This window comes from Prionailurus bengalensis, chromosome B3 (assembly GCF_016509475.1).
Source record: "Prionailurus bengalensis isolate Pbe53 chromosome B3, Fcat_Pben_1.1_paternal_pri, whole genome shotgun sequence".
In the NCBI taxonomy this organism is placed as follows: Eukaryota; Metazoa; Chordata; class Mammalia; order Carnivora; family Felidae; genus Prionailurus; species Prionailurus bengalensis.
The window spans coordinates 48,076,453-48,098,575 of NC_057355.1; the positions used below are offsets into that span (position 1 = coordinate 48,076,453).

Genomic DNA, 22,123 nt, shown 5'->3' on the forward strand with positions numbered 1-22,123 from the left:
GCCCAAGAAGGGAAGTCTCACCAGCGTGCTGGGGGGCGGTGCAGGGCATGGTGTAAGCAGGTTAGGCAGTCAGTGTAGGCACTATGCTGTTTACTGCAGGTGGTTTATGCTGACACTTGGGGAGAGAAATGGTGCCAGCGTGCTCCCTTGTCCCCAGAGAGGGGTCTCCGTGCTTGCTGCTATCAGGGAAGCACTCTCAGAAGAGCAGGTAGTTTCCCTTCTTGTGTCCCAGGCATTTTTCAGATTGCCATTTTCATGCTGTCTGTCCCTGGGTTGCTTGTCTGCCAGGAGCAGTGCAGTGTACTTAGGGCTCTATCCCAGCCAACCCTTCTGACTTCTAAAACTCCAAACTTTAGGGATGTGGTGTGGGCATGGCCTGTGCTGGCCTCCTGGCGAAAGGTCTTGTTGCCCTGGGACTGATGTGGGTTTGACCAAGAACGGCAGTTGCCAGAGGCCAAGGTGCACAGGGTAGGCAGCCAGTGTTGGGTCCAAGCTTCCCTTGGCAGGTGGCTCTGTGCCTATGCTGAGGGGCAGGGTAGGGAAATGGCGCTCCCAGCTCTTTTGGCCTGTGAGAGGTGCCTCTCCAAATGCTACCTCTCTCAGATGCGCCCCACAAGTGAACAATTTCCCCACTGTGTGCCTCAGATGTCACTGTCTGCCCCAGATTTGTTTGCCTGCCTCCTCGTCAAGCCTGCTGACCTTTAAAACTCCTGTCTTCAAGCTCCGCTGATTGCAAAAACTTAGAAAAATCCGCCCGTCTCCTTTTCCCGGCCAATGGCTTTGGGGAAGTGTTTTTGTGCATTCCCCTGTGTGTTCTTTTCTTTTTCTTTCTTTCTCCCTCCCCTCTCTTTCTCATCTCTCCACCACCAGGGCTCCCTCCCCTCTGCAGCACCTGCAGTCCATTTCTCCCCCAAAGTCTCTGTGCTTCCTACCTACCTAGATGTGTGGCCTCTTCTCTCCCTCTAGTTGTGGTGTTTGTTCTGTCAGTCCTCAGGTCAATTTCTTGAGTATTCAGAATGATGCTATAGTTACCTAGTTGTGTTCAAGGGACAAGAGGAGCCTAGAGTCCTACTATGCTGCCATTTTAGTTCCTCACCCAAAAGTTAAATTACTTTTTTAAAAATTTCAAATATAATTAAATACAGTGTTATATTAGTTTCAGGGGTATAATATAATGATTCAAAAATTCTATATGTTACTCAGTACTCTTCATGATAAGTGTACTTTTAATCCTCTTCACCTATTTCACCCATTCCCCATCCACCTCCCTGCTGGCTACTACCAGTTTGTTCTTTATATTTAAGAGTCTGGGTTATTTCTTTCTCTCCTTTTTTTCTTTATGCATTTGTTTTGTTTCTTAAATTACACATATGAATAAAATCATATGGTGTTTGTCTTTCTCTGACTGAGTTATTTCACTCTAGCATTGTACCCTCTAGGTCCATCTGTGTTGTTGCAAAAGTTCAGATTTCATTCTTTTTTATGGCTAATATTCCATTGTGTATATATATACGTCACATTTTCTTTATCCATTCATCTGTGGATGGATGCTTGGGTTTCTTTTATATTTTGGTTATTGTAAATAATGCTGCAATAAACATACATCTTTTCGAATTTTTGTTTTTGCATTCTTTGAGTAAATACCCAGTAGTGGAATTACTGGATAATACAGTAATTATATTTTTAGTTTTTTGAGGAACCTTTACACTGTTTTCCAAAGTGGCTGCACTGGCTTGCATTCCTACCAATGCATGAGGGTTCCTTTTCCTCCACATCCTCATCAACACTTGTTATTTCTTGTCTTTTTGATTTTAGCCATTCTGACAGGTGTGAGATGATTTCTCATTGTGGTTTTGATTTGCATTTCACTGATGATTAGTGTTGGTGAACATCTTTTCATGCATCTGTTGGTCATCTGTATGTCTGCTTTGGAGAAATGTCTGTTCATGTCTTCTGACCATTTTTAATTGTGTTATTATTATTGTTATTATTATTATTATTATTATTATTATTATTATTATTATTTTGCTGTTGAGTTGTATAAGTTATTTAAATTTTGGATATTAACTCCCTATTAGATGTATCATTTGAAAATATCTCTTCCCATTCTGTAGATTGCCTCTTTGTTTTGTTGATGGTTTCCTTTACTGTGCAAAAGTCTTTAATTTTGGTGTAGTCTCAGTAGTTTAATTTTGCTCTTGTTTGCCTTGCCAGAGGAGACCTATCTAGAAAAATATTTCTATGGCTGATTTCAAAGAGATTATTGCCCATGTTTTCTTGTAGAGATTTTATGGTTTCAGATCTTTCATTTAGGTCTTTATTCCATTTTGAGTTTATTTTTGTGTATGGTGTAATAAAGTAATCCAGTTTCATTCTGCATATTAACTGTCCAGTTTTCCCAACATCATTTGTTGAAGAGACTTTTTCAAACCATTGTATATTCTTGCCTCCTTTGTTGTAGATTCATTGACCATATAATTGTGGGTTTATTTGTGGGCTCTCTGTTTTGTTGTACTGATCAGTGTGTCTGTTTTTGTGCCAGTACCATACTGTTTTATTACTACAGCTTTGTCGTATATCTTAAAATCTGGGATTGTGATGCCTCCAGTTTTGTTCTTCTTTTTCAAGATTTCCATTTGGTACACCCCTGACTTTTCATCACATAACTTTTTATCATTATATTGTCATTTGAATGATAGGATCACTCAATTGTATTACATTTAATTTAGCTCCAAAGTAATTTTATTTAGTTGTAGGAAACATGCTACAGTGTTTAAAAATACTTTTCCCACTTATTTAACTCATTGTAGGTATGAATGAAAGTTCGTTTTTATCAAAACGTCCTTCTACTTCTGAAGTAAACAGCGTTAATCCAAAAAAACCTAAGCCCAGTGATGGTGTTTCTGGAATAAATTCTTCAGCTGTATTTCCTTCAGTTAAGTCTCTTTCAGTGACATCTCCCCAGGCTACATCATCAAAAGGTAAATGTGAAATGTGGCATATACAAAAGAAATTATAGTATTTATATATAAATTTTAGAAATCGTAAATTTCCTGTTTTTAGTGATTAAAATTATAAAAGATGAATTTTGAATTACATATGTTTTGAATTTATTTTAGGTACAAATACCTCATCAAATCAATCTAAAAATGGAACACCTTTTCCAAGAGCTTGTCCAAAGTGCAATATTCATTTTAATCTTTTGGATCCTTTGAAAAATCACATGAAGGTAAAACTTTTTCAAAATTTAATTTTAAACAGGTTTGCAAATCCCTAAAATATTGATTTATAGTAAATAATGCTTTGTCCAGATATTTAATGAAAAAAAATCTTCTCATAGTATTATTTCCATATAACTTTGGCAAAGATTTATATTCATAATGATTATCTTCATATAAGATTTTTAAATTTCCTCTGAATCATCAAATTTAAAAAAAAAATTTTTTTTTAACGTTTATTTATTTTTGAGATAGAGAGAGACAGAGCATGAATGGGGGAGGGTCAGCGAGAGGGACACACAGAATCTGAAACAGGCTCCAGGCTCTGAGCTGTCAGCACAGAGCCCGACACGGGGCTTGAACCCACGGAGTGCGAGATCATGACCTGAGCCGAAGTCGGCCACTTAACCGACTGAGCCACCCAGGCGCCCCTGAATCATCAAATTTTAAGAATTAAGTTTATATGCATTATAATGTATGCTTATTATATTCTCATTTTAAATGAAAGTAAATTATTAATCAAAATATTTAGTAGATTTGGCATAATTGAAACTTTTAAAAAAAGGCATTTTTATAGTTTCTTTAATTATTATGTTTTTGGGTTCATGGTAACATGTGCATGACACATTACACAATGAAAATCTGAATTTTACATTTAATTTTCAACGCTCAGACTTAAACCCCAAATGATGGAGCATTTCATCTGAAATAATTATATTCAGAATATAGTTTGTGTAATTGTCCTAAATTAATTCAGGCTTTTTATTGGAATAGGAAGCTCTTGAGATTACATTTTAAGAATTTTTCAAAGTACAAATGAAATATGAGGTGTAGGTAACATTTCACTTGAAATATTTTAGTGTATATTACAGTATCCTCCTTTGGTGTGAGGAAAGATATCCTGCATTCTCTTTGCATGTCCTATAGAAATGGCAGGAAGGGAGAAAGAAAGAAAAAAGTCTGTGTAGATTATATGAAGAAAGAAAGGAAGGAGAAGGGTACAGTTGTAAAGAAATAGGTAAGGAAAGTTCTTGTTCACAATTTCAGAAATTGACAAACTTTTATTAAGATAAAACATTTTATTAAAAAGGTAGAAAAAATGAGGGAACTTTTTTAGAATTTCAAGTATGTCTTTTTATTCGGTTACAAAACAGCATTTGGTCTGTCACTACTTCCAGCAACCAGAATGTAGCCCCTGATAATTGCACTCTGTGCTTTCTTCTTACATAAAAATTAACCTGTACAGGTGCTTTCACTTTTTTTTTTTTTATCTGTGTAATGCTTTGATGAGATACTTGATGTATTTTATGTTTGCATTTTAGATGGAAAGAAAAAGGTACATTCTTTGACTTTAATTATTTGAGTAAGGAATACAGTGATATTATTCAAGATAAAACAGTTTCCAAAGGCATATAAGTGAAAAATCTTAACTGTGTCTCTTATTTATCTGGTTCTCAGAATGACTCTCAAAGAAAATAATTTTTATTAGTTGGTTTTTGTATTTTTCCTAATTTCCTTTCCACATAAACAGTTAACATAAATGTTCTTATTTTCTTTCTGTTTTGTATATAAATTGTAGCATATTGTGTATATCCTTCTGTATCTGGTAAAATTGGCAGCTATTTTCCAAAATGTAGCTTTACATCCAATATGTGTATTATTGCATTGTTTTTGATTACTGATATTAGAAACAACCAAAATTTCATATAATATTCATATAATAGAACACTATGCAACCTTTTAAAAAGAATGGAATGTCTGTAATGGATAATGATATGGGATGATCTCGAAGACGTATTAGTGAACTAAGTTAAATATATAATATAAACAGCTTATTATGTGTGTTTATATCATAAAGAAATGTGACAGAATAGTCACCAACTCTAGGACAAGGAAGTTTAAAACTTAGACTTTTTGTATCCTAGCTTATGCATTTTATATATCAGTTGAAGTTTTAGTATTACAACAATGAGTTCCATTTTGAAAAAATGTGATTTTTAGATTCTTTGTGAATTAATGTTTGCTATTATAGATAAGTAGATGACTGCACTACAGAAATAATGTTTTCTCTTTCAGTAAAGAATATCTAAAACATAAGGCAAATATCCTACAGTATTAAGAACAATTTGTGTATCTGAGACCATGTGCCAGACTACTAAACTTTAAATACTGTATTTCATTTAATCTTTAGAAAATTCTTGCAGGGGCACCTGGGTAGGTCACTCTCTTGAGCATCTGACTCTTAATTTTGGCTCAAGTCATGATCCCAGGGTCGTGGGATTGAGCCCTGCTTTGGGTTCCACACTGGTAATGGAGCCTGCTTAAGAATATCTCTCCCTCTCTATCTCTCTTTCTTTCTCTCTGCCCTGCTTGTAGGCTCTTTCTAAAATATATATTAAAATCTTAAAAAAAAAAAAAAGAAAAAAATTCTTGGAGATGAACATTTTTCTCATTGTTTTATAGCCAGTTTATTTAAAGGCATAACTGGCGTTCAAATATTAATGGTAAAAGCCCAAATTCTCACAATTTTTTTTCCTTTTTGAGTGGATAGGTTATTTAACGTTACATGGAAACCTGAAAACAAGTATGCAGTTTTTCATAGGGTATGGAATTTGAAATTTATTAATCAGACATAGCTTATTAATTACATTATTTAGATTTCTGTATCTTTATTTTGTTGTATACTTCATCTTTTTTTTAAATCTACAACAAATTTATTATTATTTTTTAATTTAAATCCAAGTTAGTTAACATATAGTATAATAATGGAGTAGAATTTAGTGATCACTTACATATGACACCCAGTGCTCATTCCAACAAGTGCCCTCCTTAATGCCCATCACCCATTTAGCCCATCCCATCCCCATCTCCCCTCTAACAGCCCTCAGTTTGTTCCCTATATTTAAAAGTCTCCCCTGGTTTGCCTCCCTCTCTGTTTTTATCTTATTTTTCCTTCCTTTCCCCTATGTTCATCTGTTTTGTTTTTTTTAATTCCACATATAAGTGAAATCATGATATTTGTCCTTCTCTGACTGATTTCATTTTGCAAAATACATTCTAGTTCCATTCACATTGTTGCAAATGCAAGATTTCATTCTTTTGGATTGCTTAGTAATATTCCATTGCATATATATACCACATCTTCTTTATCCATTCATCAGTCATTGGACATTTGGGGTCTTTCCATAATTTGGCTGTTGTTGATAGTGCTGCTGTAAACATTGGGGTGCATATGCCCCTTCGAATCAGCATTTTTGTATTTTTTGTATAAATAGTAGTGTAATTGCTAGCCATAGGATAGCTTTATTTTTAATTTTTTGAGGAACCTCTGTACTGTTCTCCAGAGGGGCTGCACCAGTTTGCATTACAGTACAAAAGTGTTCCCCTTTCTCCACATTCTCGCCAACATCTTTGCTTCCTGCGTTGTTCATTTAGACATTCTGACAGGTGTGGGGTGGTATCTCATTGTGGTTTTGATTTGTATTTCCCTGATGATGACTAATGTTGAGCGTCTTTTCATGAGTCTGTTTGCCATCTGGATGTCTTTGGAAAAGTGTCCATTCTTCATTGGATTATTTATTTATTGGGTGTTGAGCTTGAGAAATTCTTTATGCATTTTTGATACTAACTCTTTATAAGAGATGTCATTTGCAAATATCTTCTCCCATTATGTTGGTTGCCTTTGAGTTTTGTTGATTGTTTACTTAGCTGTGCAGAAGCTTTTTATCTTGATGAGCTCCCAGTAGTTCATTTTTGCTTTTGTTTCCCTTGCCTCTGGAGACATGTCTAGTAAGAAGTTGCTGCAGTTGAGACCAGAAGTTTTTGCCTGGTTTCTCCTCTAGGGTTTTGATGGCTTCCTGTCTTACATTTAGGTCTTTCATCCATATTGAGTTAATTTTTGTGTATGGTGGAAGAAAGTGGTCCAGATTTATTCTTCTGCATGTCACTGTCCAGTTTTCCCAACACCATTTGCTGAAGAGACTGTCTTTTTTCCATTGGATATTCTTTCTTGCTTTGTCAAAGATTAGTTGGCCATGTATTTGTGGGTCCATTTCCGGGTTTTCTGTTCTGTTCTATTGATCTTTGTGTCTCTTTTTGTGCCAGTACCATACTATCTTGATTATTGTAGCTTTGTAATGTAGCTTGAAGTTCAGAATTGGGATGCCTCCAGCTTTGGTTTTCTTTTTCAACATTACTTTGGCTCTTTGGGGACTTTTCTAGTTCTGTACAAATTTATAATTATTTGCTCTAGCTCTGTGAAGAATGCTGGTATTTTGATAGGGATTGCATTGAATGTGTAGATTGCTTTGGGTAGTATTGACATTTTAACAATATTTTTTCTTCCAGTCCATGAGAATGGAATATTTTTCCATTTCTTTGTGTCTTCTTCAATTTCTTTCCTAAGTTTTCCATAGCTTTCTCTGTGTAGATCTTTTACCTTTTTGGTTAGGTTTATTCCTAGGTATTTTATGGTTTTTGGTGCAATTATCAATGGCATAGATGCCTTGATTTCTTTTTCTGTTGCTTCATTATTGGTGTATAGAAATGTAACTGATTTCTGTATGTTAATTTTATATCCTGCAGCTTTGCTGAATTCATGTATCACTTCTAGAAGTTTTTTGGTGGAATCTTTGAGGTTTTCCACGTAGAATATCATGTCATCTGTGAAAAGTGAAAGTTTGACTTCTTTGCCAATTTGGATGACTTTTTTTTCTTTTTGTTATCTGATTACTGAGGCTAGTACTTTCAGTACTGTGATAAACAACAGTTGTGAGAGCAGACATCGCTCTTGTGTTCTTGACCTTAGGGGAAAAGCTCTCAGTTTTTCCTCAGTGAGGATGATAGTAGCTATGGGTCTTTCGTGTATGGATGGCCTTTATGATGTTGAGGGATGTTCCCTCCATCCCTACTTTCTTGAGAGTTTTTATCAAGAGAGGATGCTATATTTTGTCAAATGCTTTTTCTGTGTCTATTGAGGGAATCATGTGGTTCTTATCCTTTCTTTCATTAATGTGATATATCACATCGATTGATTTGTGGATATTGAACCACTCCTGCAGCCCAGGAATAATCCCACTTGCTTATGGTGAGTAATTCTTTCAATGTATTGTTGCATTTGGTTTGCTAGTATCTTGTTGAGAATTTTTGTATCCATGTTCATCAGGGAAATTGGTCTGTAATTCTCCTTTTTAGTGGAGTCTTTGGTCTTAGAATCAAAGAAATGCTGACCTCACAGAATGAGTTTGGAAGTTTTCCTTCCATTTTATTTTTTGGAACAGCTTCAAATGAATAGGTGTTAACTCTTCTTAAATGTTGATAGAATTGCCCCAGGAAGCCATCTGACACTGGACTTTTGTTTGTTGGGAGATTTTTTATTACAGATTCAATTTCTGTACTGGCCGTGGGTCTGTGCAAATGCTCTACTTCCTGTTTCAGTTTTGTTAGTTTATAATTACTGATTCAATTTCTTCAGTGGTTATGGATCTGTTCAAATTTTCTACTTTTACCTGTTTCAGTTTTGGTAATTTATATGCTTGTAGGAATTTATCCATTTCTTCCAGATTGCCCAATTTGTTTGCATATAATTGTCCATAATATTCTCTTATTATTGTTTGTATTTTTATGGTGTTTGTTGTGAAATCTCCTCTCATTTGTGATTCTATTTATTTGGGTCCTTTCCTTTTTCTTTTTGATAAATCTAGGAGTTTATCAATTTTGTTAATTTTTTCAAAAACTAGCTTAGTTTTATTAATATGTTCTACTATTTTTTGATTTAGAAATCATTGATTTCCACTCTAATCTTTATTTCCCTTCTTCTGCTGGTTTTGTGCATTATTTGCTGTGCTTTTTCCAGCTCCTTTAGGTGAATGGTTAGGTTGTGTATTTGAGACATTGCTTCCTTCTTACAGCAAGGCCTGGATTGGGATATACTTCCCTTTTATGACTGCCTTTGCTGCGTCTGAAAGGTTTTGGACTGTCATGTTTTCATTTTCATTGGCTTCCATGTACTTTTTAATTTCCTCTTTAATTTCTTGGTTTACGGATGTTCTTTAATCTCCAAGTATTTGTGGTCTTTCCAAATTTTTTCTTGTGGCTGATTTCAGGTTTCATAGCATTGTGGTCTGAAAATATGCATGGAATGATGTTGATCTTTTTGTGCTTTTTGAGGGATGTTTTGTGACCCAGTGTGTGATCTGTTCTGGAGAATGTTCCATGTGCACTCAAGAAGAATGTGTATTCTGCTGTTTTAGGATGAAATGTTCTCAGCATATCTGTTGAGTCCATCCAGTTCAGTGTGTCATTCAAAGCCATTGTTTCCTTGCTGATTTTCTGCTAAGATGATCTGTGTGTTGTTGTAAGTGGGGTGTTAAAGTCCACCTACTATTATGGTATTATTATCAATGAGTTTCTTTATGTTTGTGATTATTTGACTTGTGTATTTGGATGATTCTAAGTTGGTGGCATAAATATTTACAATTGTTAGATCTTGGTGGATAACCTCCTTAATTATGATATAATGCCCTTCTTCATCTGTTGTTATGGTCTTTATTTTAAAATCTAATTTGTCTGATATAAGTATTGCTACTCAGGCTTTATTTTGACATCCATTAGCATGATAGTTGGTTCTCCATCCCCTTTCAGTCTGCAGATGTCTTTTTTTTTTTTAATTTTTTAAAGTTTATTTATTTATTTTGAGGGAGAAAGAACATGAATGGGGAAGGGGCAGAGAGAGAGGGAGAGGGAGATTCCCAGGCAGGCTCTGCACTGTCAGCACAGAGCATAATACGGGGCTTGAACTCACAAATGTGAGATCATGACCTGAGCTGAAACCAAGAGTCAGATGCTTAACTGTCTGAGTCACCCAGGCACCCCAAACTGCAGATGTCTTTAGGTCTAAAATGAGTATCTTGTAGTCAGCATATAGATGGGCATTGTGTTTTTTTTTTTTTTTATCCGTTTTGATACCCTGTGTCTTTTGATTAGAGCATTTAGTCCATTTACATTCAGAGTTGATTATTGAAAGAAATGAATTTAATGCCATTGTATTGCTATGGAGTTGGTATTTCTGGTAATGTTCTTGGGTCCTTTCTGGTCTTTTTTGCTTTTGGTCTTTTTTGTTTTGTTTTGTTTTTTTCTCCACTCAGAGTCCCCCTTAAAATTTATTGCAGGGCAGGTCTAGTGGTCACCAACTCCTTTAGTTTTGTTTGTCCTTTTGTTTGTCCTTTTGTTTGTTTCTTCTGTCCTTTCATTTTGGAGGTAAAGAAAAAATTAATAAAGTAAAAAATAAAAAATAAAAAAAGTCAAATAAACGAAGCTAGAACCTAGATGTGTTTCAGTCTGCTTGTTTAGATAAGCTTGACAGAAAAGAGAAAAGAGAGAAATGAAAAAATAACTTATAAAACAAATTTAAATATTAAAAAAGGGGCACCAGGGTGGCTCAGTCGGTTAAGTGTCTGACTTTATTTAGCTCAGGTCATGATCTAATGGTCCACGAGTTCAAGCCCTGCGTTGCGCTCAGTGCTGACCACTCGGAGCCTGGATTCTGTTTCAGATTCTGTGTCTCCTTCTCTCTCTGCCCCTCCCCTGCTCATTCTCTCTCTCACTCTTTCTCTGTCTGTCTCAAAAATAAACATTAAAAAAATTTTTTAATTAAAAAATTGAATAAAATAGTATAAAAGAGAATAAAGAAAATAAAGTAGAATAAAAAAATTTAAAAAATTTCCCTTTCTGTATCTAAGAAACAGAGAGAGAAAAAAGAAAATAACATAAAAACAGAAGCAAAGAAAATAAACAAACAAGCAAACCGAATGATATCCAAATGAAGTTATATCCATTTTTCCCTAGAACTGAAACTTTGCAGCACTGTAGTCTGTAGACTAAGCAGGTGGAAGTGATTTGTGCTGGTCCTCTGGGGGATGTGCCTGGAGTGTGCAGGTGGGCATGGCTTCGTGTAACAGCTCTGTTTTCTACTTGGTGGCACTGCTTAGCTCACTGGGGTTGTTCCACATGTGTGTGCATGTGCATGTGCATGCTTGCGGTGAAAATAGCTTCACCTGGCTCTCTAGTCTCTGGCGCAGGAATTTCATGCCCTCACACACAAGCAGTCAACCGTCCTTTGTCTCAGGCTTCCATCTGCTCCATGCCTTTACTCTGTCTTTGTCCAAGCTGTCTGTCTTCCTGGTGTGGCCTCCAGAGATTTATCTCAGATGGGGCTGTGTTTCAAAACCCCACACTTCAGAGACCCTGGCATCTTGGATCCATGCTGATTCTCTGGGGTAGGGTATTCCTGGGCAGTGGCCACGTTGTCCCAGAAAACATTCATGTGATCGCGCAGCAGCACTGTCTCAGAGTTTATGGTAAATCACAACACACAGCCAGTGCCAGGTTTTGCTCCACTCTGGGATCATTGTTAAAATATCAGTAAATGTGGCAGTTCTCCAGGGTCTGCTGAGAATCTTGCCCATAGGAAGGTTGTATGGCCTCTACCAAATGCAGTGCAAGCAGAACTGCTTCTCCCCGTGAGAGACTTGGACCCCTCGAACTGTGCTGCCTGCTTTTGGGTATTCGCCCTACTTTTCCACCAGAGGACTGCCAGGCACTGAGCTCTGAAACTTCAGACTCTGTTCTCCATTCTGTATAAACTTCTGGCAGTATTAGAACCCTCTCCTTTCTCCCCATCAGTGATTTTGGAGAACAAATGTCTTGTCCTGTCTCCTGTGAGTGTTTTTACTCTTTGTTTCTCTCCAGCTACTTTTGGGGTGTGTGCTTTTTTTGCATGATCAGGATGTGCTGCAGTTTCCCCTTTTTCTTAATCTCTCGGTCCTCTCTCTGCAAAAATGGCTCCCTACCCTCCATGGCTCTGTGGGTTTTTTCCTCCCCCAATTCACTTCTATTCATTGCGTAACTGCCAAAATCTCTGGCTCAAATTATGCAGATTATTGCATTAATCCTTCGATCAATTTCCTAGGTGTTCAAAATGGTGTGATGCTGATCCAGCTGATGTCAGGGACTAGACAAGCTTAGGGTCCCCATACTACTTTGCCATCTTAACTCCATCCTGTTGTGTACTTTTTCTTACATGGATGGAGAAATACCAAATGTCAATGTATATCTTTCATTACTGATATTTTCTGCCATATATTGCACTTCTAAGATTGTTAATATTATTTGCGATATGGATGATTCTCTCACAATTGTATTATAAACCCATCCTTTAGCATTTTTTAAATATAATTTATTGTCAACTTGGCTTCCATACAACACCCAGTACTCATGCCAACAAGTGCCCTCCTCAATGCCCATCACATACTTTCTCCTCTCCCCCACACCCCATCAACCCTCAGTTTGTTCTCTGTATTAAAGAGTCTCTTATGGTTTGCCTCCTTCCCTCTCTGTAACTTTTTTTCCCTCCCTTTCCCCTCCCCCCCTGGTCTTCTGTTAAGTTTCTCAAGATTCATATATGAGTGAAAACATATGATATCTTTTTCTCTCACTGACTTATTTCACTTACCATAATACCTTTCAGTTCCATCCACATTGCTGCAAATGGCAAGATTTCATTCTTTCTCATTGCCAAGTAGTATTCCATTGTGTATATAAACCACGTCATCTTTTTTTTTAATTAATTTATTAAAAAAATTTTTTTACATTTACTTATTTCTGAGAGACCGAGAAAGAGACAGAGAGAGAGAGAGAGAGAGAGAGAGAGAGAGAGAGAGAGAGCGTGAGTGAGGGAGAGGCAGAGAGAGAGGGAGACACAGGATCCGAAACAGGCTCCAGGCTCTGAGCTGTCAGCACGGAGCCCGACGCAGGGCGCGAACTCATGAACCACGAGATCATAACCTGAGCTGAAGTCGGACACTCAACCGACTGAGCCACCCAAGCGCCCCTAAACCACATCTTCTTTATCCATTCATCAGTTGATGGACATTTAGGTTCTTTCCATAATTTGGCTATTGTTGAAAGTGCTGCTTTAAATATTAGGGAACATGTGCCCCTATGCATCAGCACTCCTGTATCCCTTGGGTACTCTCCTAGCAGTGCTCTTGCTGGGTCATAGGGTAGTTCTATTTTTAGTTTTTTGAGGAACTTCCGTACTGTTTTCCAGAGCAGCTGCACCAGTTTGCATTCCCGCGAACGGTGCAAGAGGGTTCCCATTTCTCCACATCCTCTCTAGCATCTATAGTCTCCTGATTTGTTCATTTTAGCCACTCTGACTGGCGTGAAGTAATATCTCTGTGTGGTTTTGATTTGTATTTCCCTGATGAGGAGTGACGTTGAGCGTCTATTCATGTGCCTGTTGGCCATCTGGATGTCTTCTTTAGAGAAGTGTCTATTCATGTTTTCTGCCCATTTCTTCACTAGATTATTTGTTTTTCAGGTGTAGAGTTTGGTGAGGTCTTTATAGATTTTGGATACTAGCCCTTTGTCCGAATGTCATTTGCAAATATCTTTTCCCATTCCATTGGTTGCCTTTTAGTTTTGTTGATTGTTTTCCTTTGCAGTGCAGAAGCTTTTTATCTTGATGAGGTCCCACTAGTTCATGTTTGCTTTTAATTCCCTTGTCTTTGGAGAAGTATCAAGTAAGAAATTGCTGCGGCTGAGGTCAGAGAAGTTTTTTCCTGCTTTCTCCTCTAGGGTTTGGATGGTTTCCTGTCTCACATTCAGGTCCTTTATCCATTTTGAGTTTATTTTTGTGAATGGTGTAAGAAAGTGGTCTAGTTTCATCCTTCTGCATGTTGCTGTCCAGTTCTCCCAGCACCATTCATTAAAGAGACTGTCTTTTTTCCATTGGATATTCTTTCCTGCTTTGTTAAAGACTAGTTGGCCATCCTATTGTGGGTCTAGTTCTGGGGTTTCTATTCTATTCCATTGGTCTATGTGTCTGTTTTTGTGCCAATACCATGCTGTCTTGATGATTACAGCTTTGTAGTAGAGGCTAAAGTCTGGGATTATGATGCCTCCTGCTTTGGTCTTCTTCAATATTACTTTGGCTATTCGAGGTCTTGTGGTTCCATACAAATTTTCGGATTGCTTGTTCTAGCTTTGAGAAGAATGCTGGTGCAATTTTGATTGGGATTGCATTGAATGTGTAGATTGCTTTGGGTTGTATTGATATTTTAACAATATTTATTCTTCCAATCCATGAGCACAGAATGTTTTTCCATTTCTTTGTATCTTCTTTGATTTCCTTCATAAACTTTCTATAGTTTTCAGCATACAGATCTTGTACATCTTTGGTTAGGTTTATTCCTAGGTATTTTATGCTTCTTGGTGCAATTGTGAATGGGATCAGTTTCTTTATTTGTCTTTCTGTTGCTTCATTATTAGTATATAAGAATGCAACTGATTTCTGTACATTGATTTTGTATCCTGCGACTTTGCTGAATTCATGTATCAGTTCTAGCAGACTTTTGGTGGAGTCTATTGGGTTTTCCCAATAATATCATGTCATCTGAAAAAAGTGAATGCTTGACTTCATCTTTGCCAATTTTGATGCCTTTGATTTCTTTTGTTGTCTGATTGCTGATGCTAGCACTTCCAACACTATGTTAAACAACAATGGTGACAGTGGACATCTCTGTCGTGTTCTTGATCAGGGGGAAAGCTCTCACTTTTCCCCCATTGTGGATGATATTAGCTGTGGGCTTTTCGTAAATGGCTTTTATGATGTTTAAGTATGTTCCTTCTATCCTGACTTTCTTGAAGGTTTTTATCCAGAAAGGATGCTGCATTTTGTCAAATGCTTTTTCTGCATTGACAGCATCATATGGTTCTTATCTTTTCTTTTATTAATGTGATGTATCACATTGATTGATTTGCAAATGTTGAACCAGCCCTGCATCCCAGGAATAAATCCCAGTTGATCATGGTGAATAATTCTTTTTATATGCTGTTGAATTCGATTTGCTAGTATCTTGTTGAGAATTTTTGCATCCATATTCATCAGGGATATTGGACTGTAGTTGTCTTTTTTTGCTGGGTCTCTGTCTGGTTTGGGAATCAAAGTAATAGTGGCTTCGTAGAATGAGTCTGGAAGTTTCCCTTCCCTTTCTATTTTTGAAACAGCTTGAGAAGGATAGGTATTATCTCTGCTTTAAATGTCTGGTAGAATTCCCCAGGGAAGCCATCTGGTCCTGGACTCTTATTTGTTGGGAGATTTATGATAACTGATTCAGTTTCTTCGCTAGTTATGGGTCTGTTCAAATTTTCTTTTTCTTCCCATTTGAGTTTTGGAAGTGTGTGGGTGTTTAGGAATTTGTCCATTTCTTCCAGGTTGTCCAGTTTGTTGGCATATAATTTTTCATAGTATTCCCTGGTAATTTCTTGTATTCCTGAGGGATTTGGTTGTAATAAATCCATTTTCATTCATGATTTTATCTAATTGGGTCCTCTCTCTTTTCTTTTTGAGAAGCCTGGCTAGAGGTTTATCAGTTTTGTGTATTTTTTCAAAAAAACAGCTCTTAGTTTCATTGATCTATCCTACTGTGATTTTGGATTCTATATTGTTTATTTCTGCTCTGATCTTTATTATTTCTCTCCTTCTGCTAGGTTTGGGTTTGTTTTGTTTTGTTTTGTTTTGTTTTTCTGTTCTGTGTCTAGTTCCTTTAGGTGTGCTGTTAGATTTTTTATTTGGGATTTTTCTTGTTTCTTGAGATAGGCCTGGATTGCAATGTATTTTCCTCTTAGGACTGGCTTTGCTGCATCCCTAAGGGTTTGGATTGTTGTGTTTTCCTTTTCGTTTGTTACTATATAGTTTTTAAATTATTCTTTTATTGCCTGGTTGACCCATTCGGTCTTCAGTAGGATGTTCTTTAACCTCTGTGTATTTAGAGGTTTTCCAAACTTGTTCCTGTGGTTGATTTCAAGTTTTGTAGCATTGTGATCTGAAAGTGTGCGTTATATGATCTCAATTCTTTTATATTTATTGATGGCTCTTTTGTGACCTAGTATGTGATCTACCTTGGAGAATGTTCCATGTGCACTCAAGAAGAAAGTATATTCTGTTGCTTTAGGATGTAGAGTTCTAAATATATCTGTCAAGTATATCTGCATCCAGTGTATCTCTCAGGGCCATTGTTTCCTTACTGATTTTCTGTCTAGATGATCTGTCCATTGCTGTAAGTGGAATATTAAAGTCCCCTGCAATGACCACATTCTTACCAATAAGATTGCTTATGTTTGTGATTCATTGTTGTTTATATATTTGGGTGCTTTTGAATTTGGTGCATAGACATTTATAATTGTTAGCTCTTCCTAATGGATAGACCCTGTAATTATTCTATAATGTCCTTCTCCATCTCTTGTTACAGCCTTTAGTTTAAAGTCTAGTTTGTCTGATATAAGTATGGCTACTCAAGCTTTCTTTTGACTTCCAGTTGCGTGATAGGTAGTTCTCCATCCCCTTACTTTCAATCTGAAGGTGCCCTCTGGTCTAAAATGGGCTTCTAATAGACAGTAAATAGATGGGCCTTGTTTTTGTATCCATTCTGATATCCTGTGTCTTTTGATTGGAGCATTTAGTCCATTTACATTCAGTGTTACTATTGAAAAGATGTGGGTTTAGAGTCATCGTGTTTTCTGTAGGTTTCATGCTTGTAGTGATGTCTCTGGTAGTTTGTGGTCCTTACAACATTTCACTCACAGAGTCCCCCTTAGGATCTCTTATAGGGCTGGTATGGTGGTGATGAATTCCTTCAGTTTTTGTTTGGGAAACCCTTTATCTCTCCTATTCTGAATGGCAGGCTTGCTGGATAAAGGATTCTTGGCTGCAGATTTTTCCTGTTCACCACATTGAAGATTTCCTGCCATTCCTTTCTGGCCTTCCAAGTTTCAGTAGATAGGTCTGCTACTACCCTTATGTGTCTATCTGTATATGTTAAGGCCCAGTTATCCCTAGCTGCTTTCAGAATTCTCTCTTTATCCTTGTATTTTGCCAGTTTCACACTGATATGTGGTGCAGAAGATCCATTCATGTTACCTCTGAAGGGAGTTCTCTGTGCCTCTTGGATTTCAGTGTCTGTTTCCTTCCCCAGATTGGGGAAGTTCTTAGCTATGATTTGTTCAAGTACACCTTCAGTCTCTTTCCCTCTCTCTTCTTCTTCTGGAATTCCTATGATATGGATATTGTTCTGTTTGATTGAATTGCTTAGTTCTCAATTTGTCTAAATCCCCTGGATTTTTTTCTCTTTTTCTCAGCTTCCTTTTTTCCATAATTTTATCTTCTAATTCACCTATTCTCCCCTCTGCCTCTTCAGTCCTTGCTATGGCTGCCTCCATTTTATTTTGTACCTCATTTAAAGCATTTTTAAAATTCATCATATTTTTTAGGTCCTTGATCTCTGCAGCAATAGATTCTTTGCTATCTTCTATGCTTTTTTCAAGCCCAGCGATTAATCTTATGACTATTATTCTAAATTCTTGTTCAGTTATATTACTTATATCTGTATTGATCAATTCTTTAGCTGTCACTTCTCCTAGCATTTCTTTTGAGGAGCATTCTTCTGTTTCGTCATTTTGGCTAGTTTTCTGTCCCTTATGAGTTCTAAAAACTTATTATGTGCTCTGCACCTGTAAGCACTGCTATATTAAAGGAGGGTCATACACTGTCCAGGGCCTGGACCTTCAGGAGGTGTTTTTTGGAGAGTGTTATTTGGTCTCTGTTGTTGTGACTTTGGTTATTTTATTTCCCTACTCGTAGTGATGTTTTGGACCCTCCACCAGGTGTGCTTTGATTTGTTCCTTCAAGTAGCCTTGGAAAGGAAAATGAACAAACATACAGAAAACAAAACACGCAAACACACAAACAGGTTAAAGAAAAAAACAAAACAATGCAAAAACAAAAGCAAGAAACACCAGCCTCAAATAAAGAACAGGGTGGAGGTGGTGCTGATGGAAGAGCATATACAAAGAGAGAAGTGACAAGGGCGGGGAGGAAAAAGAGAAAATAAACATTGACTGGGCAGAGAGACTAAATGGCTTAATCCAGAGAGAGAGAAAGGAAAATAAAGAAGCGGAGGTGGAGTGGGGAAAGAAATGAAGATAAAGTTGCCCAGACAGAGAAACTATGGGGCTTGATTATTCCAGAGGGAGAGAAAGGAAAGTAAAGAAGGAGGTGTGGAATATGTATCAAGAGAATGGATTAAATATGTCTCCTTAAATAAATCAACAACCAGGGTAACCACGACTAGAGGAGGGAAGAGATAAGGAGGAGAAAAGGAAGGAAGAATATATCTATATAACAAGAACTGTCCAAGAATTAATCAAGGTAACGCAGCAGCACTGGTCTGGAGGAGGGGCTGTCTGGTTCCTCTGCCTCTATCCCACGCCAGTAGATATGCAGTATACCTGGCATGGAGGGGCCTAGTTTGGTGTGGGCAAGTTCCCCCCTCCACTGTGGGCCCTTAGGACCAATCCCTGAGGCCCCACTTTGGTAGTGGTGGGGGGAAAAATGGCGACCCGTTCCCCGTCCCCCCAATTGCTTCTCCATGGACCCGTTGTACCAAATTACTCTGAACTGCCCTCACTGTGCTGGGTGCAGACCAGGTGGTCTTTCTCACTCCTCTGACTCCCATGCCCCTGTGCTTGGCTAGGATTCAAACTTCCCTTCTATGTGCCGTGGTACTGGAGAAGTGCCTCTCCATGGTGCATGATATGTGGTCCCTGCCTGCACTCCAGGGGTGGGGGTGGGGGATCACTTCCTCTTCCTTTAGCATTTTTATAAAATATTCTCTTTTTTTGTCTTAATGTTTGATGACTTTTAGGCTCACAACCCTTGTTTTCCTGTGGTTTCCATTTGCCTAATATATTGTTTACCCTTTTATTTTTAACCATTCTGAATCACTTTATGCCTCTTGGTTTGTGATCCTATGTGAAAATCTCTTGTTTTGGCACTTATGTTAAACTTACTTGTATTCGTTGATATGATTTATTTTGGTCTTGGTTCTGTGACAATTTTTATTATCTTTTTTTAAAAGTCTTTCACCATGTGATTGCTTCACATGTATGTAGCTTCAGTTTTTAGGGAATGCTGATATAATTCTAGTAGTCTTATATTCATTTTGCCATTCTGTAAAATTAGAGTTGGTTAAAGTATGCTTAACCCACTCGTTGTTACCTTCTCCTCTCCTGCCTGATTTTAGTCATTATTATTTTTCTGAGTATTTATCTTTGTACTATTAAAACTGCTCATACATACACTACTTCGTTTGGTAGCTCTAAATGATATTCTTTGGTGTACTGCTATTATATGTGAGGCAGTCTATGACCTTTCTCAAGCTTACTTATGCTTACTGTCCTTTTACCCCCTCCCAGTTTTTATTTGTTGGTTGTATAATGTTTTCATTGCCAGGGCATATAACGTTTGCATTTGACTTTGTTAACCTTATTTCTATATTTGTTTTAATCTTTTTTCACAGTAAATATGTTGATTACCAGTCTGTTTGTCATGGTTTTTAGTTATCTGTTGGGCTGAAGTTCATCCTCTAGTAATTTCCTCAAACATGGCCTGGGAACAGCATTTTTTGATGTCTTTCATATTCAAAACAGTTCGATTATCCATTCTCAAAAGGACAGTTTGTCCAGATATAAAGTAAGTTGGATCCTACTTTGAGGATCTTGTTTGTGGTGCTCCTGTTTTACAATATTGAATGTTGCTGTTGAGAAATCTGGGATAAGCCTGAGTTATTTTGCCCTTTGTAAGTGATTTGACTTTTTTGCATGCAGTCCATAGAATTTCTTTATTTTGGAAGACTGATAATTTTATAATGACATGACTTAGTGTTGGGATTTGAGAATTTATTTTAGTGTAATTTTCTTGATTAATATTTAAAAATATTTATTCCATGTAATTATTTTGCCTTTTGAAGGGGAGAGGAGAATGTTGTCCAATATGCATTCATTTGATGTCCTTTGTCTGGCATAAATATTTTCTTCTTTTAACACTTAATTTTTTTTTATTTCCTCTTCTTATTATTAACCTCTGTGTCCTTCATTTTATTTTCCAATGCCTGTTCACCACTGTTGTCTAATTTGTCTTTATCTCTCTGATTTTATTTCCTTACTTTTCCCTCAGTTTTGTCACTCTTTTTAATGTCTTTTTGGTCTTGCCATCTCTTCTTGCTTTATGGTCTTCCAAATAGACACAGTTGTGTCATTAAGGTTTTAAAATTTGCAACAAAAATTTTGGTCACTGTTTTCATCTGCATCTGCTCCATGGCGTTTTTGTCTGAATTTTACGTTTTCCTTCTTTTATCCTAAAGTATTTTTGTTTAGATGTAAGTTTCTATCACAGTGAAGAATAAGTTGGATTTTCTTGGGCTAGCTCTTTTGTACAAAGCTCCTTTAGGGAAGCCAAGGTTGCCATAATAATCTCACATTCTATTAGCTGGTTTATATAATAACTCTTTGCTGGGCAGAAGGTTTCCTGCAAATGTGAGTTGTGTGTCTGACTTTATATCATTGCCTTGTCTACTTCTCTGTACCAAATGAAGTCTGAGGGACTTCTGTCATCCTACTTGCCCCAGCATCTGCACCTGTTTTTGCGAAGAAAGGATATAGCTTTGCACTTCAGGATGTGTTTTTCATCTTTAGCAAATTTTTGCTGACACTTTCTAAGATCTGTTACTATTGGGTCCTTTTGACTTCTCTGTTCTACTTCCACCTGCATGTCTTCTGTCTGATCTTGGCTGCTTTGGGTAGTACTGTCATATGTTGTAGAGTCTGTGGATTTTATGTGGTTCTTAGTTTCAATGAAAGTGAAATTTTTAGAATTTGGTTGTTGTGGCTTTGGATGAGTCCTAGGAAAAGGGGGAAATGTTGACTTATGTAGGCTGATCATATGGGAACTTCTAATTTACTATTTATTTTTTTATTTAAAATATTTTTTTAGTGTTAATTCACTTCTTAGAGACAGAGAGAGAGAGAGAGTCTGAGCAGGGGAGGGGCAGAGAGAGAGGGAGACAGAGAATCAGAAGCAGGCTCCAGGCTCTGAGCTATTAGCACAGAACCCTGCGGGGGGCTTGAACTCACAAACTGTGAAATCATCACCTGAGCCCGAAGACAGACGTTCAACCAACTGAGCCACCCAGGCACCTCTGTATTTTAGTATTTAAAAATAGCATCTCTCCGTCTTTGTTCTGAAAATCTTACCTAAATATTTAGGTACTAACAAAGCACTAGCACATGGCCATCTACTGGGAGGACTGAAGATGAAAATGGTGCTAAGATGGTATCTTCTGTTTAAAATTACAGTGTATGGCATTAAAGTTTAATACTTTCGAATGGCTAACCGAGGACAATAAGGGATAACCTAGAGCTACAGTGAAGGGCTAGAACCAAAAGGGTTTTAGACTGAATAAAAGATGACCAGGTGATCTTAGACCATACCTCAGCCATACCATCCGTAGCTTTTTCTATCCTCCTGTAAAACCTTCCTTCTAAGCCTAATTCTCATTTAAGTTGCTTTCTTGCCTTTTGACTTCTGGATATTTTCTGTGGGATTCTGTGCTTTTCTCTCAGTTACTAAATTTTCTGAACTAGGTTGTCCATTCTTGGTTTTCAGTGATTTATTCCTCATCTGTCTTACAGGGATCTGAAACATTGCTTAAAATATACTGTGAATGAAAAAAAAAAAGATACTGTGAATGAAACTAATGTAGCATTGTATGACAACTATACTAAAAAATAAAGACACTTTGAGACTTAATATTTATTTTTAAAATCGGATCCTGTTTTATTTAAAAGAAAAAATAGAGGCACAGAAAGCGGTTGATCATCTATTATGTATATTGTAATTTATGAGTAATTAAGGTAACTTTACCTCTTATGGGTGTACCAAATTAGATGTTTCTGAAAAATATCACCTTGTAACACACTCTACTATAGACTACTTATTTTGTAGATTT

At 37.0% G+C, this 22,123-nt stretch overlaps 1 protein-coding gene across 9 annotated transcripts in view; it reads left to right on the forward strand.

The window, feature by feature from the left end:
* The window catches only part of ZNF280D (zinc finger protein 280D), a 247,229-nt gene that overhangs the window by 139,839 nt on the left and 85,267 nt on the right, over positions 1 to 22,123 (forward strand). For all 9 annotated transcript variants that reach the window (XR_006293287.1, XM_043555352.1, XM_043555349.1 and 6 more), the window contains 2 exons: positions 2,811 to 2,981; positions 3,120 to 3,229. Coding sequence is in view for 8 of the 9 variants with exons in the window: in XM_043555352.1 (XP_043411287.1) it covers positions 2,811 to 2,981; positions 3,120 to 3,229 (281 nt within the window). In the remaining variant the exon portion in view is untranslated. The remainder of the gene's footprint in view (positions 1 to 2,810; positions 2,982 to 3,119; positions 3,230 to 22,123) is intronic.